This window comes from Salvelinus sp. IW2-2015, linkage group LG13, assembly GCF_002910315.2.
Source record: "Salvelinus sp. IW2-2015 linkage group LG13, ASM291031v2, whole genome shotgun sequence".
In the NCBI taxonomy this organism is placed as follows: Eukaryota; Metazoa; Chordata; class Actinopteri; order Salmoniformes; family Salmonidae; genus Salvelinus; species Salvelinus sp. IW2-2015.
The window spans coordinates 47,443,470-47,457,517 of NC_036853.1; the positions used below are offsets into that span (position 1 = coordinate 47,443,470).

General features: G+C 40.6%; 1 protein-coding gene across 1 annotated transcript in view; it reads right to left on the reverse strand.

The window, feature by feature from the left end:
* The window catches only part of LOC111971720 (uncharacterized), a 13,087-nt gene extending 10,349 nt beyond the window's left edge, over positions 1-2,738 (reverse strand). The window contains exon 1 of the mRNA XM_023998556.3: positions 2,220-2,738. Coding sequence (XP_023854324.2) covers positions 2,220-2,502 — 283 coding nt within the window. The 5' untranslated portion in view covers positions 2,503-2,738. The remainder of the gene's footprint in view (positions 1-2,219) is intronic.
* Positions 2,739-14,048: the final 11,310 nt, after the last annotated feature.

A 14,048-nucleotide genomic window follows, 5' to 3' on the forward strand; every position in this document is an offset into this window, starting at 1 on the left:
GGATACCGCCAGGGGCTTGGACAAAGGGCCGCAAAGAGGGGGCAAAGTCTAACCAAGCCCAGCCTCTACTGTGATAGGCTAACAGACGCGTTGAAACTACGTCATCACGGATATAGAACAGCTGTTTACGTACTTCTTGCCAGTTCTCTGTTCATCCTGCCGGGGGTGATACAGCGAACCCGTATATACGAAAATTGCATTTGCCATTCATTGTTTGCGGTAATTAAACATAATTAAAGAAAGTTAGTAGACCTTGCTTTTTATTTATCCTGACACCGGATGTGTTACACGCAGCGTTCACACTACTTTGATCAAAAGTTGTTTTTGTTCTCTAATCGACTTCTCAAACCCCGCCTGGTCTGTTTGGTCTGCTTCGCAAGGGTTACCGGAAGTCTCGCAATGTTGCGTCTCGGTTTAGAAACTGTGACCTCGTTGTTTGGCTGTCCTTGCTATCATGGATCATTGGAACGGCCCTACCCCAATTGAAGTTGAAAGTTAAAATGGTTAGGACTTAAGGGTAGGGATGTCCCAATGATTTCGGATAGCACTAACCAATGTTTGACTCGCAATTGCCTCGGTCTTCGCTCACGTCCTGTGGGACCAGACTTTGTGGCTGTGTTATCTAGTGTACACAGTATTCTCCTGCCTGCCTCAAGAGAGAGCGAACACACATTTTCATGGAAAACAGAGTATGTGTAATAAAAGCCGTTTTAAAAAGCAGTTTAGTCGTTGTCCAAAACTAGTAGAACGATCCAATCTATAGCTATAGTAGACTAGCTAGATAACATTAGCTAGATATGTTTATGCAGCCAGCAGCTAACGTTAATATTGATTTTTAGAAGTGGGGGCGCACTTTTTTTTTTATCCAGTCAGATACACTCCAAATCAAATTGCGCCGAATACAACAGGTGTAGACCTTACAGTGAAATGTTTACTTCCAAGCCCTTAACCAACAATAAAAAATAACTGTTAAGTAAAACTATACGTTGATTTAGACTCACTGAATACATGTGTTTGGCACAGGTAAAGAAGATGAAACAATCTACTGCTGCTACCCAAGGCTTAGGGATACTCAAGTTCCTGAAAGGGTTAGTCAGCCAGTTTATTAGTCCAGAAAACTTTGTTGGCATATTYTTTTATTTATTATTATGTTTCTGGAGCAAGTTTCCCTGTCTTAAAAGTAAAAWASAAATTCCACCACAGAGCAGTCTACACAGACAATATGAACACATTTGTCCAACCATAACAGATGGATAGCTAATGCAGATAGAGAGAATTTATGGATTCTAGCACCACCATAACTTTCTTAAATACAGAGACAGGCAGCCATCAGGGCATCAGTCTTTTTRGACTAGCTAGTCACGTGCATCGTGACCAAGGGTTGAACCCGAAGTAATTTAGAACCATTATTTTTTTTGTTCTGTTCCGACCAGCAAAATAAATTCCTGAACTGGTTCAAACCTAAGAAAAGTACCCGATTATATAGTTCCTTTCTGTTCCTTTTTAAACCTATGAAATATAATTTRGTTATTTTCCGGTTTTCTGTTCTGTTCCCTGAACCGGTTCCAACTTACTGATATGAACTGGTAATGCAGGTTTGGTTAGAATAGAGTGCAATAGAATGAGTAATAGTCAATAAAATATACTTAATGAAAAGGGGGGTATTATTTTCAATGAAACTTTAGGAAATAGTTGATTTAATGATTGAATATATGGATTTTACAGGCAATCAATTCCTACAGTGAGCGCCAGGAAACCAACTTCTGGTGGGATGGATGGAGACCAGGATAACACAAAGTTACTAGTTTTATGACTTACAAAAATTGTTACAAAGTCTGTGTATAGTGTTAAATGAAACCATGCCTTACATAAAGATAACATAATMAATAATTTCTGAAGAGCACTGTAATCAGACGAAGAAATAGGTTTTAAYACATTAAATTAAGACTTTCAAACCTGTCCTGAGTGTTTCCAATTCACATGACCTGACAAAATTCAAGCCCTATAGTCATAACATAGATGAAAAGGGAAGCTATCTATAACAATCTTTTGTCATAGCCTACGAAAGAGGACATCAGAGTTTACCGGACAGGAAAAAACTCAAAACAACCAAACGTATATTGCATACTATACAAAACTGAGCCAATCACAATTCTGTGTAACTCTGAACACCTGAACACATGCGCAGAGGGGAACGGGACAACMTATGCAAAATGTACCTTTTGCCATTCCTCTGTATCGGTCGAGGATCTTGACACTACTGGGACGACTGGCAAGGACCCGCTCTCTAATGGTCCTCTCTGCGCGCTCCCMTGACACCTTCAGTTCCAGTAGCTGTAGTTTCCTCCGCAATCCCCTGTTTTCTTTCTGGCTTTGAGACATTTCCAAACGAAACACTGCATAGTCGTCGTCTACGAGTTTACAMATCTCTGCCACGGCTGCATTCGCTAGCACCTCCATGACGGAGGCTATTTGAGTGTGAAAACCCATACAGTTATCCATTAGCGGCTACCTAGCTAGCATTACCTAGCTAAATAACATCTATCAACCAAGTCCTGTCTCCAACGCGAGTTAAAGACTACCTGGGGTAAGTATGTAATGCTGTGCAGTTAACTTAGTAATATGTTGAGTTCCAAGATGTTAATAAACGTCTAAATAACAATACAACCGCTAACGTGGAAATGGTTATTGGTCACTGTTTACTTCCGTTTACTACTACTTCTTCTTCGATGACGTTTAAGGGCGGTTGGCATCCAATAAATGTTGCATTACTGCCACCTACTAGACTGGAGTATAACTCCCTTATACTTTGCTTGAAAAAATTGTTTAACAATAATAATACAACAAATACACTACCATCTAACACTGCTCTCACAAAAAAAACTCCACTATTTCAATCTATTTAGTCCTATGTCAGGCCAACAGCCTGAAAGGATGTGACACCACCACTCAACACACCCTGTAACTCTTCTGATGTCAAGTCTCACACACCCAAATACCTCTCTGCAGCTGCCACCACAACCTCAATTTTCTGCAACTTACGTTCCACCCCTGCAGTACAGTTGATAACCATTGCTATAAATGCCAAAAATCCAATCTTATTGAAACACATCACTTATTGGTTTATTCCTCTGTACTGGTACAGATCTACTACTCACACCACTCCRCTCAGGATCCCTCCCCCTTGACCCATCTTCCTCTACTTTCTTCACTGCCTCAGCATATGTGACTCCCCACRTGGATTCGGTCTTATGTAGCAAAATTTGAACTTCAGTTTTTTACATTGGATAAAAGTAGKGACTCAGAGCTACAAAATGGTATATCATACACAGCATTTTTGAGTAACAATGGGAAAGTTGATACACTTGTAAACTCACRTTTGAGAAAACAGACTTTGAATGTTTTGGTACCAYCTAGAGCTCTCCTTTGTCTACACCCATMCAGCATACACCCATTCAGCACCCTCTTAAGCCAGCCCCACCCATCTCTTTAAGAATTCACATGAGGTCATGTGCTAAAGACTGAAAGTYGTAGTAGCCTACAATAAGGAYACATTCCAGGTAAACAGAAAGTGTCCAGATCAAKATATTTTATAAATATTAGATGASGCTTAACCAGACACACTTGTTTAACAGTCTGATGGCCTTGAGATAGAAGCTGTTTTTCAGTCTCTCGGTCCCAGCTTTGATGCACCTGTACTGACCTCGCCTTCTGTATGATAGCGGGGTGAACAGGCAGTGACTCGGGTGGTGTAGGTGTCCTGGAGGGCAGGTAGTTTGCCCCCGGTGATGCGTTGTGCAGACCGCACTACCCATTTGTGTTTAGTGAGTCTGCCAGATCAGAGGCAGTATGGATGGCCAGGGATGTTCACTTGATAAGTGTTTGAATTGGACCATTTTCCTGTCAAAATGTAACAAGTACTTTTGGGTGTCAAGGAAAATGTATGGAGTAAAAAGTACATCCTTTTTTATTTATTTTTTACAAATGTAGTGAAGTAACGTTGCCAAACATAAAAGGTAAAGTCATGTACAGATACCATAAAAAACTACTTAAATAGTACTTTAAAGTATTTTTACATCACTGCCCAAATGCCTTCACACCAGCACATTAGCATACGTTATATACAGTCACACATGCACTTAACTTATGTATGGAATACTATGTGATAAGGCCATGCAACCTGAGTTGAAACCTGAGTGAGGTGCACATGTACAGTACATAAACAGATGCATGCGCCATATATTTATGTGGTGGACACTTGATACGGTCACATGATATTGTTGTGGTAGGTCACAAAATCATGTTACGACCACACATATCAATATTCATTTTATATATATCAATATTTTGCTAAGTGGTGATGGTCTCTACAGAAGGTGTAAACGGTACAGCCAAATGGTTACTTGCATAGCAGCAATATCAGAAATAGATAAATGTCAATATAAATAAAATACACAGTATGTACAAGAACAATATCAGTGATAGACGAGGTAGTTATATGCATACAAATCAGGGGTAAAGTGGCTCAGCAGCAGGATAAAAAAGATCAGATCTACTACTTACACCACTTCTCCTTCTTGACCCATGTTCNTACTTACACCACTTCTCCTTCTTGACCCATGTTCCTCTACTTTCTTCACTGCCTCAGCATATGCCAAATTCTGCACTACTCTAACCCTGGAAACCTCATCCTGCCTCTCTCACATGGGACATTTCTGATCCCCAACCCCATGGGCATCCCTACAATTGACACATACCACTACTTTCCCCAATGCTACACATTCCTTAGTCTCATGCCCTTCTGCACATCTTGGACCATCCCGCCTACACACTGCTGCCACATGCCCATGAGCTTGACACCTGTAATAACGGAATGTATTCGGCACAAAAGCTCGTACAGGATAACTTAGGATAACTAACATCACTTTGTTGGGCAAAGACTCAACATCAACTCAAAAGAATAGACAATGACTTCTATTTAACCACTCTCGCCACCCTGTCTGCGGGGGGAATCTTCCCCTTCAGTTGGTCAACTTTCACATTTACCGCTACCCCAGTAATCACTCCTTTCAATGGCGCCTTTTTCTTGAGAGCAAAACAATTCACATCTCTTGCCCCAATTTGTTTAACACGAAGCGCCTGCTCCGTCTGACCAGCAGAAACACAAACAATTATCAAAATACAATTTCTGGTTATCCTCACTGATTCCACAGGAACAAACTGTTTTCACCCACCCTGAAACCACAAATGGATCAGCCAAAAGGCAAGGGTCCACTTTTTTCAAAAACTTCACTCCTACTGTCACAGACTCATCTTTATCCTGTCCCTCGGTGCAAGCTTCGCCCTCATTCACTTCCATATCTCCTCCTGTTTTCAGCTCCCTCTGCTTACACTTTCTACCATTATTCTTTAATAAACCATCTCCCTTTTTGTCATAAATTCTTAACCAACTCAAGCTCACCCTCTTCCTCCCTCTCTCTCTTAGACCCCATCTGACTCTCTTTTTCCCTCCATTCCTCTTCTGTATTCCAAGTATGTCTCCTTATAATAATACTGCACTTCTCCTGACATTCATCTTGTTCTTGCCTTCTCAAGGGACGCAATTTAACTGGCTGTCACAATCTCCGTACAATCAGCACAAACCCCTCGGGATGTAGCACTCAACAGTGCATCCCACTTGTAAAGCAGCTGCTTCGTCTTGATATTTTTCTTTATCAAAAGCTACCGCGACGCTTTTCCATAAAAAAAAAAACGCGCCCCTCTTTGTCCCGGATTCGCTCAGACCCTTTTTGCAGATAGCTTGGGACTATAAGGTTCTCTTACACATCAAATCTGTATATTTCAAGCTAAGAGCAAACTTGTTTAGAAACAACAGTGTGTTGGCAAGAATAGTGCCGAAAAGTATATTATTNACAACAGTGTGTTGGCAAGAATAGTGCCGAAAAGTATATTATTTTATTCCATCTACTCAGTAAGGTAAATATTAGTGTCCTTGTTCTAGCCTAGGCTTACTGTCTCTAAAACAWGTATTTACACAAGCCTGTTTCAAATAAGTTAACAGAGGGTTAATAAGGAGTATGTGGTTAATTAYCCTCATAAACAGAAGTTAAAGGCCCATTGGCATCAAAAACATGACTTTCTGCGTTTTATATATATTTCCACACTGAGGTTGGAATAATACTGTGTAATTGTGAAAATTATGTTAATGCCCTTTTAGTGTAAGAGCTGTTTGAAAATACCGCCTGAAATCTCGGCCTGTTTTGGTGGGATGGAGTTTTGGCCTTCCATGGTGACATCACCATGCTGTAAATGAATTATATATTGTTAATAGAGGCTTACTACAGACCCCTTCATTCCTGGGCTAGCTAAGCAAGCAACATTTATCTGTTCATCAGAGGATTAGGTTTTTGGAAAGAGCTTGACATCGGCAAGTCCTCATCCTGGTAAAGTTGTCAGTTGGACTACTGTCATCACCACTTAGATGTACGCAACTCAAACAATATCTGGTTATAGCCATCTAGTTTAACACCTGAAAGTTTGTTTGTTAACCAGCCATATTGACGTGATGTTATTAGCTAGCTCTCCAATTTAATGTGYCCCATCAATCAATYTAGCCTATATCATGTCTGTCAGCAGCAATCGTGATTAAACACTCCTATAAACAATGTTGAAAAGGGGATCATGTTAGCTAACTTCCCTAGGTAGGCCTACATTGCTTGGGTCTACTTATATGTTTAGCCAACTGTACAAAGTTTTACATGGAATAATCAGAAATGTGTAGGTCTGACTATTCTCTTCAAGAGGTAATGATAATTTGACCAAATAGTTAACATTTATTTAACAATCCCTTGAAAACGGCACAGTTGTAAATGGTTTTAGCAGAGCMGTGTCTCTCCTTGRCCCCCAGCAGGKAAATTGAAAGCTCTATACTTTTTTTCATTGAAAACGACCTAGAAACCAAGAAAGAGTTCCAAACCTCTGCCGATAACKGCTKATTTTCAGTTTRCCTCTACCCACTRAGACCACTGACAGTTCTAGCAAAATTCTTGAGAAATTGTTCTTTGTTTTTAAATTAAAACTGTCAAAAAGAAGCAATCACAGRAAGGTACCTAATTGTTACCCAGAAATTATTTGATATTTAGATAAAAATGGCAGCATTGGACCTTTAAAAGAATGTGACAAGTAATTTTGGAATATCAAGTAGAGGTGCAAATGCATTCATTTTTTATATTTTACCCCAGTTKTCACAAGACCTGAAGCCTTCATGCCATTTACTGCAAACAGCTTGAGGTCAAGGACTGTTTGTAAAGATCTCAAACCACAAATTAAAGATTTAGATAACTGAGTTCACAAGCTTTTCTTTTTTAAATAACAAACYGTTAAGAGGGWCTTGACTTGAGCATGTTTTGGTCGTTGTTCCAGGTAGCSTAGCGGTTAAGAGCGTTGGACCAGTAACCTAAAAGAATCCCCAAGCAGACTAGGAGAAAAAATCTGTCGATGTGCCCTTGAGCAAGGCACTTGACCCTAATTTCTCCTGTAAGTCGCTCTTCCTAAGAGCGTCTGCTGAATCAGTGGTTCCTAAACTGTGGGGCTCAGTCTGTCTGGCTTTCAACATACTTTTGAAAGTTGTAATAGTAGAATGCACAAGGTGAAATCTCTAAATTGTMTAGTGCATCATCAGTATTCCTCTTGTCATGTTAGTCACTGCATACCTTAGACAGCTATTTAGAACTTGTCAGAAATGTCCAGATCAAGTAAGCCATGTCAGCTAACAATTTTTAGCCCATAGATTTTGTAGTAATGTTCGAGTCAATCAAATATCACAAATACATACATATTAGACATGGCAAAATATATAGAATTGCAAGAAACTTAGCTTTAAAGAGGCAAAATGTTCTCTCCGCCAACAAGAGGGGTGTGAACAGTCTGTCATGAACAGTGCTTGTACCCATAGAAATAAATGTGGTAGGTGCGGGATGTTCCCCAATGCTGGGTGGTGGGTGTGGGGGGGGGCGGAGTGAAAAAGTTTGGGAACCCCTGTGCTAAATGACTTAAATATAAAAATGTAATGAACAAAGTGACATGGTGACGTAATTCAGTATAAATACAGCCAACTTTGAGTGTGTGAGTTGTGTGGCTGAGTGAGTCAATTGTTGAGTGGCAATGTTTGCAACAATTGGCATAGTTTGCCTTYGKAAAGCGCTTCCCACACGTGGGGCAGGTGTACGTCATAACGATCAGCCTCCCACATTGTGACCCAATGACACTCGAGGAGGTAGAAGCAGGAACCACCATCCTAGTCTTTGAGCTCCCTCCTCAAGCCATTGTTTGGGTGTTGTTGGGATTGTGTTATGTTATGGGCTAGGTTCTCCTTATATGTTCTCATGGTGAATGCCAATTCTGACCCTGTCTGTATTTGTGGGGTAACCTCTCGTGGACAGATTCATGTCTAAACGGCGAGAATCTGTCAATACTTGTGTAGAATMATGTGATTACGAGCAGCAGTAGTTCCTGGTTTGTGGTKTTCATTGAATAAAAAATAAATCAACATTGGAAATTTGAGAAAATCGATGCTGCTGTAACCATAAGGGTTTGAAACCTAGAAGAAGACAGAGACGGGAGTGGCGAGAAGAATGTCATGTTGTCCTGCAAAGCATGGTAAGCGTCAAGATAGCTAAAATACAGACAATTGCTAGCTAGCTGTGTTTTACAGCTGTCAGTWTTACACGTAGCTAGATGGATAATGAACTAAACTGCAATTATCGTAAACCATTATTATCTAGCTACCTACGGTAGCTACKGTMGCAAGAAAAAGTATGTGAACCCTTTGGAATTACCTGGATATCTGCATAAATTGGTCAAAAAATGTTCTGATCTTCCTTTAAGTCACAACAATAAACAGTGTGCTTAAACTAATAACACACWAAATATTGTATTTTTCTTGACTATATTGAATACATAATTTAAACATTCACAGTGTAGGTTGGAAAAAGTATGTGAACCCCTAGGGTAATGACTTCTCCAAAAGATAACTGGAGTCAGGAGTCAGCTAACATGGAGTCTAATCAATGAGATGAGATTGGAGATGTTGGTTAGAGCTGCCCTGCAATATAAAACTCACAAAATGTGAGTTTGCTATTCACATGAAGCTTTGCCTGATGTGAACCATGCTTTGAACAAAAGAGATCTCAGAAGACCTAAGATAAAGAATTGTTGACTTGCATAAAGCTGGAAAGGGTTACAAAAGTATCTCTAAAATCCTTGATGTTCATCAGTCCACAGTAAGACAAAATGTCTATAAATGGAGAAGGTTCAGCACTGTTGCTACTTTCCCTAGGAGTGGCTTTCCTGCAAAGATGACTGCAAGAGCACATCGCATAATGCTCAATGAGGTTAAGAAGAATCCAAGAGTGTCAGCTAAAAGACTTACAGAAATCCCTGGAACATSCTAACATCTCTGTTGACGAGTCTGCAATACGTAAAACACTAAACAAGAATGGTGTTTATGGGAGGACACCACGGAAGAAGCKACTGCTGTCCAAAAAAAACATTGCTGCACATCTGAAGTTCGCAAAAGAGCACCTGGATGTTCCACAATGCTACTGGCAAAATATTCTGTGGACAGATTAAACTACATTTGAGTTGTTTGGAAGGAACACACAACACTATGTGTTGAGAAAAAAAGGCACAGCACACCAACATCAAAACCTCATCCCAACTAAAGTATGATGGAGGGAGCATCATGGTTTGGGGCTGCTTTGCTGCCTCAGGGCCTGGACAGCTTGCTATCATCAACGGAAAAATGTATTCCCATGTTTATCAATACATTTTGTAGGAGAATGTTAGGCTATCTGTCCACCAATTGAAGCTCAACAGAAGTTGGGTGATGCAACAGGACAACGACCCAAAACACAGTAGTAAATCAATAACAGAATGGCTTCAACAGAAGAAAATACGCCTTCTGAAGTGGCCCAGTCAGAGTCCTGACCTCAACCCGATTGAGATGCGGTGGCATGACCTCGAACAGTTCACACCAGACATCCCAAGAATATTGCTGAACTGAAACAGTTTTGTAAAGAGGAATGGTCCAAAATTCCTCCTGACCGTTGTGCAGGTCTGATCCGCAACTACAGAAAACGTTTGGTTGAGGTTATTGCTGCCAAAGGAGGGTCAACCAGTTATTAAATCCAAGGGTTCACATACTTTTRCCACCCTGCACTGTGAATGTTTACATGGTGTGTTCAATAAAGACATGAAAACGTATAATCGTTTGTATGTTGTTAGACTAAGCAGACTGTTTGTCTATTGTTGTGACTTAGATAAAGATCAGATCAAATTATGACCAATTTATGCAGAAATCCAGGTTCTGTGAGAAGCCTTGGACCAGATGACGGCAGGCCTTGACTGCTGTGTCAACTCTGAGATGGCCAGGTTCAAATTATGGGCAAAGCACCTAAGCCACAGATCTGGGAACTCTTCAAAAGCCTTGATCATGTTTGTTGCATTGTCTGTGGTTATGCAGACCAGGTCTTTCTTGTTGATCCCCCAKTCTTCCAGTCTATTCTCAAAAAACTCCCTGATGTTGTGAGCTGAGTGATCTTCTGGGAAGAACTGTGTTTCCAGGCAGTTTGATTCCAGTTGCCAGTCTGGYGTGAGGTAATGGATAGTGAAGCTGATGTAGGGTTGAGAGCACCCCCGCTTTCACTGGTCCAGAGGTCAGTAGTTGCAGCAAACCATGTGCCTTGAGCCAAACTTTTTCCAACATCAGCTTGAAACCTGGTTGTACAGGCTTATGWTTTCAGTTTTGGAAAATAATGTTTGTGATGGCACTCCGTAGGTAGGCACGGCAACCTTCATCGGCCTCAGAAAGCCAGGCCTCGCAACAATTTGAAATGGCATCATGTCCTTTGCAATGTAATATGAAAAGGCTGCAGTGAGGTTTTGAGCATTTTTTGATGTGGGTGCATCAGCAGCCTGCCTTATAAATGCTTGCTCGAGTGTGTGTCACAACTGGAGATGAGGGACCAGTAGCATCACTGGGTTTGCCTGCTGCACGCCCACTCTGTAAACTAGGGAATAGCAAATMTATTATTATTACTAGGGATGCACGATATAGTCGGTGAACATATCGGAATCGGACGATATTAGCTAAAAATGCCAACATCAGTATCAGCCCGATGTATAGTTTAACGCTGATGTGAAAAACCGATGTCAAAGCTGACGTGCACACCTATATAACATACACTACTGTTCAAAAGTTTGGGGTCACTTAGAAATGTCCTTGTTTTTGGAAGGAAAGCACATTTCTTTGTCCATTAAAATAACAAAATTGATCAGAAATACAATGTAGACATTGTTAATGTTGTAAATGACTATTGTAGCTGGAAACTGCTAATTTTTTATGGAATATCTACATAGGCGAACAGAGGCCCATTATCAGCAACCATCACTCCTGTGTTCCAATGGCACGTTGTGTTAGCTAATCCAAGTTTATCATTTTAAAAGGCTAATTGATCATTAGAAAACCCTTTTGCAATTACGTTAGCACAGCTGAAAACTGTTTTGATTAAAGAAGCAATAAAATTGGCCATCTTTAGACTAGTTGAGTATCTGGAGCATCAGCATTTGTGGGTTCGATTACAGGCTCAAAATGGCCAGAAACAAAGAACATTCTTCTGAAACTCGTCAGTCTATTCTTGTTCTGGGAAATTATGGCTATTCCATGCAAGAAATTGCCAAGAAACAATGCTGTGTACTACTCCCTTCACAGAACAGCGCAAACTGGCTCTAACCAGAATAGAAAGAGGAGAAGGAGGCCCTGGTGCACAACTGAGCAAGAGGACAAGCACATTAGACTGTCTGAAACGGATTTTGTTTTGACATTTTTTTGCTTCCATGAGCTAGCTAGAGGCGCGCGGGACAACTTTACCAGCATAATAGCATACGTATCGATGAATCGTTCTGACATATGAAATACGAGTGATAGTGTAATCAATGTGTAATAACTACGTAAAAATGAATTAAAGCGTTAAATTATTTTGTGACATGCAGTCATGTTCAGGTCCTGATTGGTCAACAAGCTTATTTGACGTGTATCTTTTTTGACATGCCAAGACCCCAACGGCGTTRCATAGAAATCCTGGTTGAGAATGAAACGACTGAACAAATGAACAACGAAACAGCACAGCAAGGTAGTGAAAGAAATAGGTTTTGATTATGTTTTACTGTTAATGGGGACATACGTAAATACCAACAAAATAACTCTTTGGTCAGTGTGATGTGTGTGTAACCTTTAACTGGGCAAGTCAGTTAAGAACAAATTATTATTTACAATGATGGCCTACCCCGGACGACGCTGGGCCAATTGTGCGGCGCCCTATGGGACTCCCAATCACGGCCGGATGTGATACAGCCTGGATTCAAACCAGGGACTGTAGTGACACCTCTTGCACTAAGATGCAGTGCCTTAGAACGCTGCGTCCATATGTGTGTAACTATTTAACTGTAATAGAATGCTTAAAAGGCCGCAAATGTTTTTTATATCGGTTATCGATATCGTTTTTTTGGCAAGGAAAATATCAATATCGCTGCATCACTAGTTGTTACATTATAATTATTATTCACTCACACAGTCTATCATCTTCTGTGTTGCATGAGTATATGCAATGACCCCCATGCACAATTTACATAAATACAAATGAGTCTTAAGAAGACAGTGACAGTAATTGCAATGAGCCCAACAATTGACAAATACAGGAGCCTTGTATAGGAGTCTATAGTCTTTCTCTTGTTGGAACACTTTCACAACCAAGTCGACGACTGCCGGATTTTAACTTCACAAAATATGTTGGTTGGGTAACTAAACTACATAACGTGTTATCGTGTGCAATGGGCGAATAGTCTGCAGACACACYAAGTGTTTTTAAAKGAGTAGGTAACACTGAAAGCTTCAGTTTAKATTATTGACAAGCTATTAGCAAGTTAGACAGACAAACCATGACATTTTCCCCCATTCTGAAGTCACCACATCCATGCATTGAGCTAAAAGTTAACTTAGCTTGCATATGCTATAAATTAGCACGAAGAAGGTGGTCACGAAGATGACTCAAGAGATTTGAAGTGTTGATTTGAAGTTTTTTTTGTTTTTGCATGTGCTGCAGATAGGGTGACCATCTTCGATTAAGTTTCCCTCAGCACTCTTGTTAAACCCAAAATACGACCACACTTCAGATTTGGTCCTCTTAGAAGGCTGAAAAATCTCTTGAGCGCTGTCACTGACTCCCACCATGTTTTCACACAAAACAAAACCCACGTTGCATGCTGCGCCTGCGTCAGACTGTTGATAACTCTGGTTGATGCTGGACAGTATTTACCGTGAGTTTTTCAAACCACGGTAATCAAACATGGTTTTAATGATGATTATAATTTGAAACAGTAATACTAACCGTTGGGAATTTTACCATGGTTTATCGTGAAACGGGTAACCGTTTCATCCCTACAAGGTAGCATATTAATGAGATCAGACGTGGTGCTATAATATATACTGTTAAGTTCTAAATCAGGCATGGGAAATTCCACTCCTCGTGGGCCTGATTGGTGTCACACTTTTCCCCCATCCCTAGCAAACAAAAGTGTGACACCAATCAGGCCCCCGAGGACTGGAGTTGCCCAGGCCTGTTCTAAATGAACCGAGTAAAAACTCACAGATGATTATTGAAGCTCAAACCAAGTTTATTCACCCAATGGGTCAGACAGCTGAACAGACAAAGACATGTTCCCACCAGAACAAATATATATACCCCAATTTAGGTGAAGTCTCCTCCTTCCCTCTAGACGCAACATTATTGCTAGGCAGGAAGTTAAGTGATGTGGGTAATAAACGGTTCCTTCTCCCTTAATGTGACCTGACCTGTCCCGGCCCCCATTCATCACTAAACCACATCTCTCCCCCCTTATCAGTGCCCGCAACCATGTGATTGCCTTTCCCTTACTCAGTAACATTCCAAGCCCTGGCTCATATTCATCCTTAATTGACTCCACCATATACA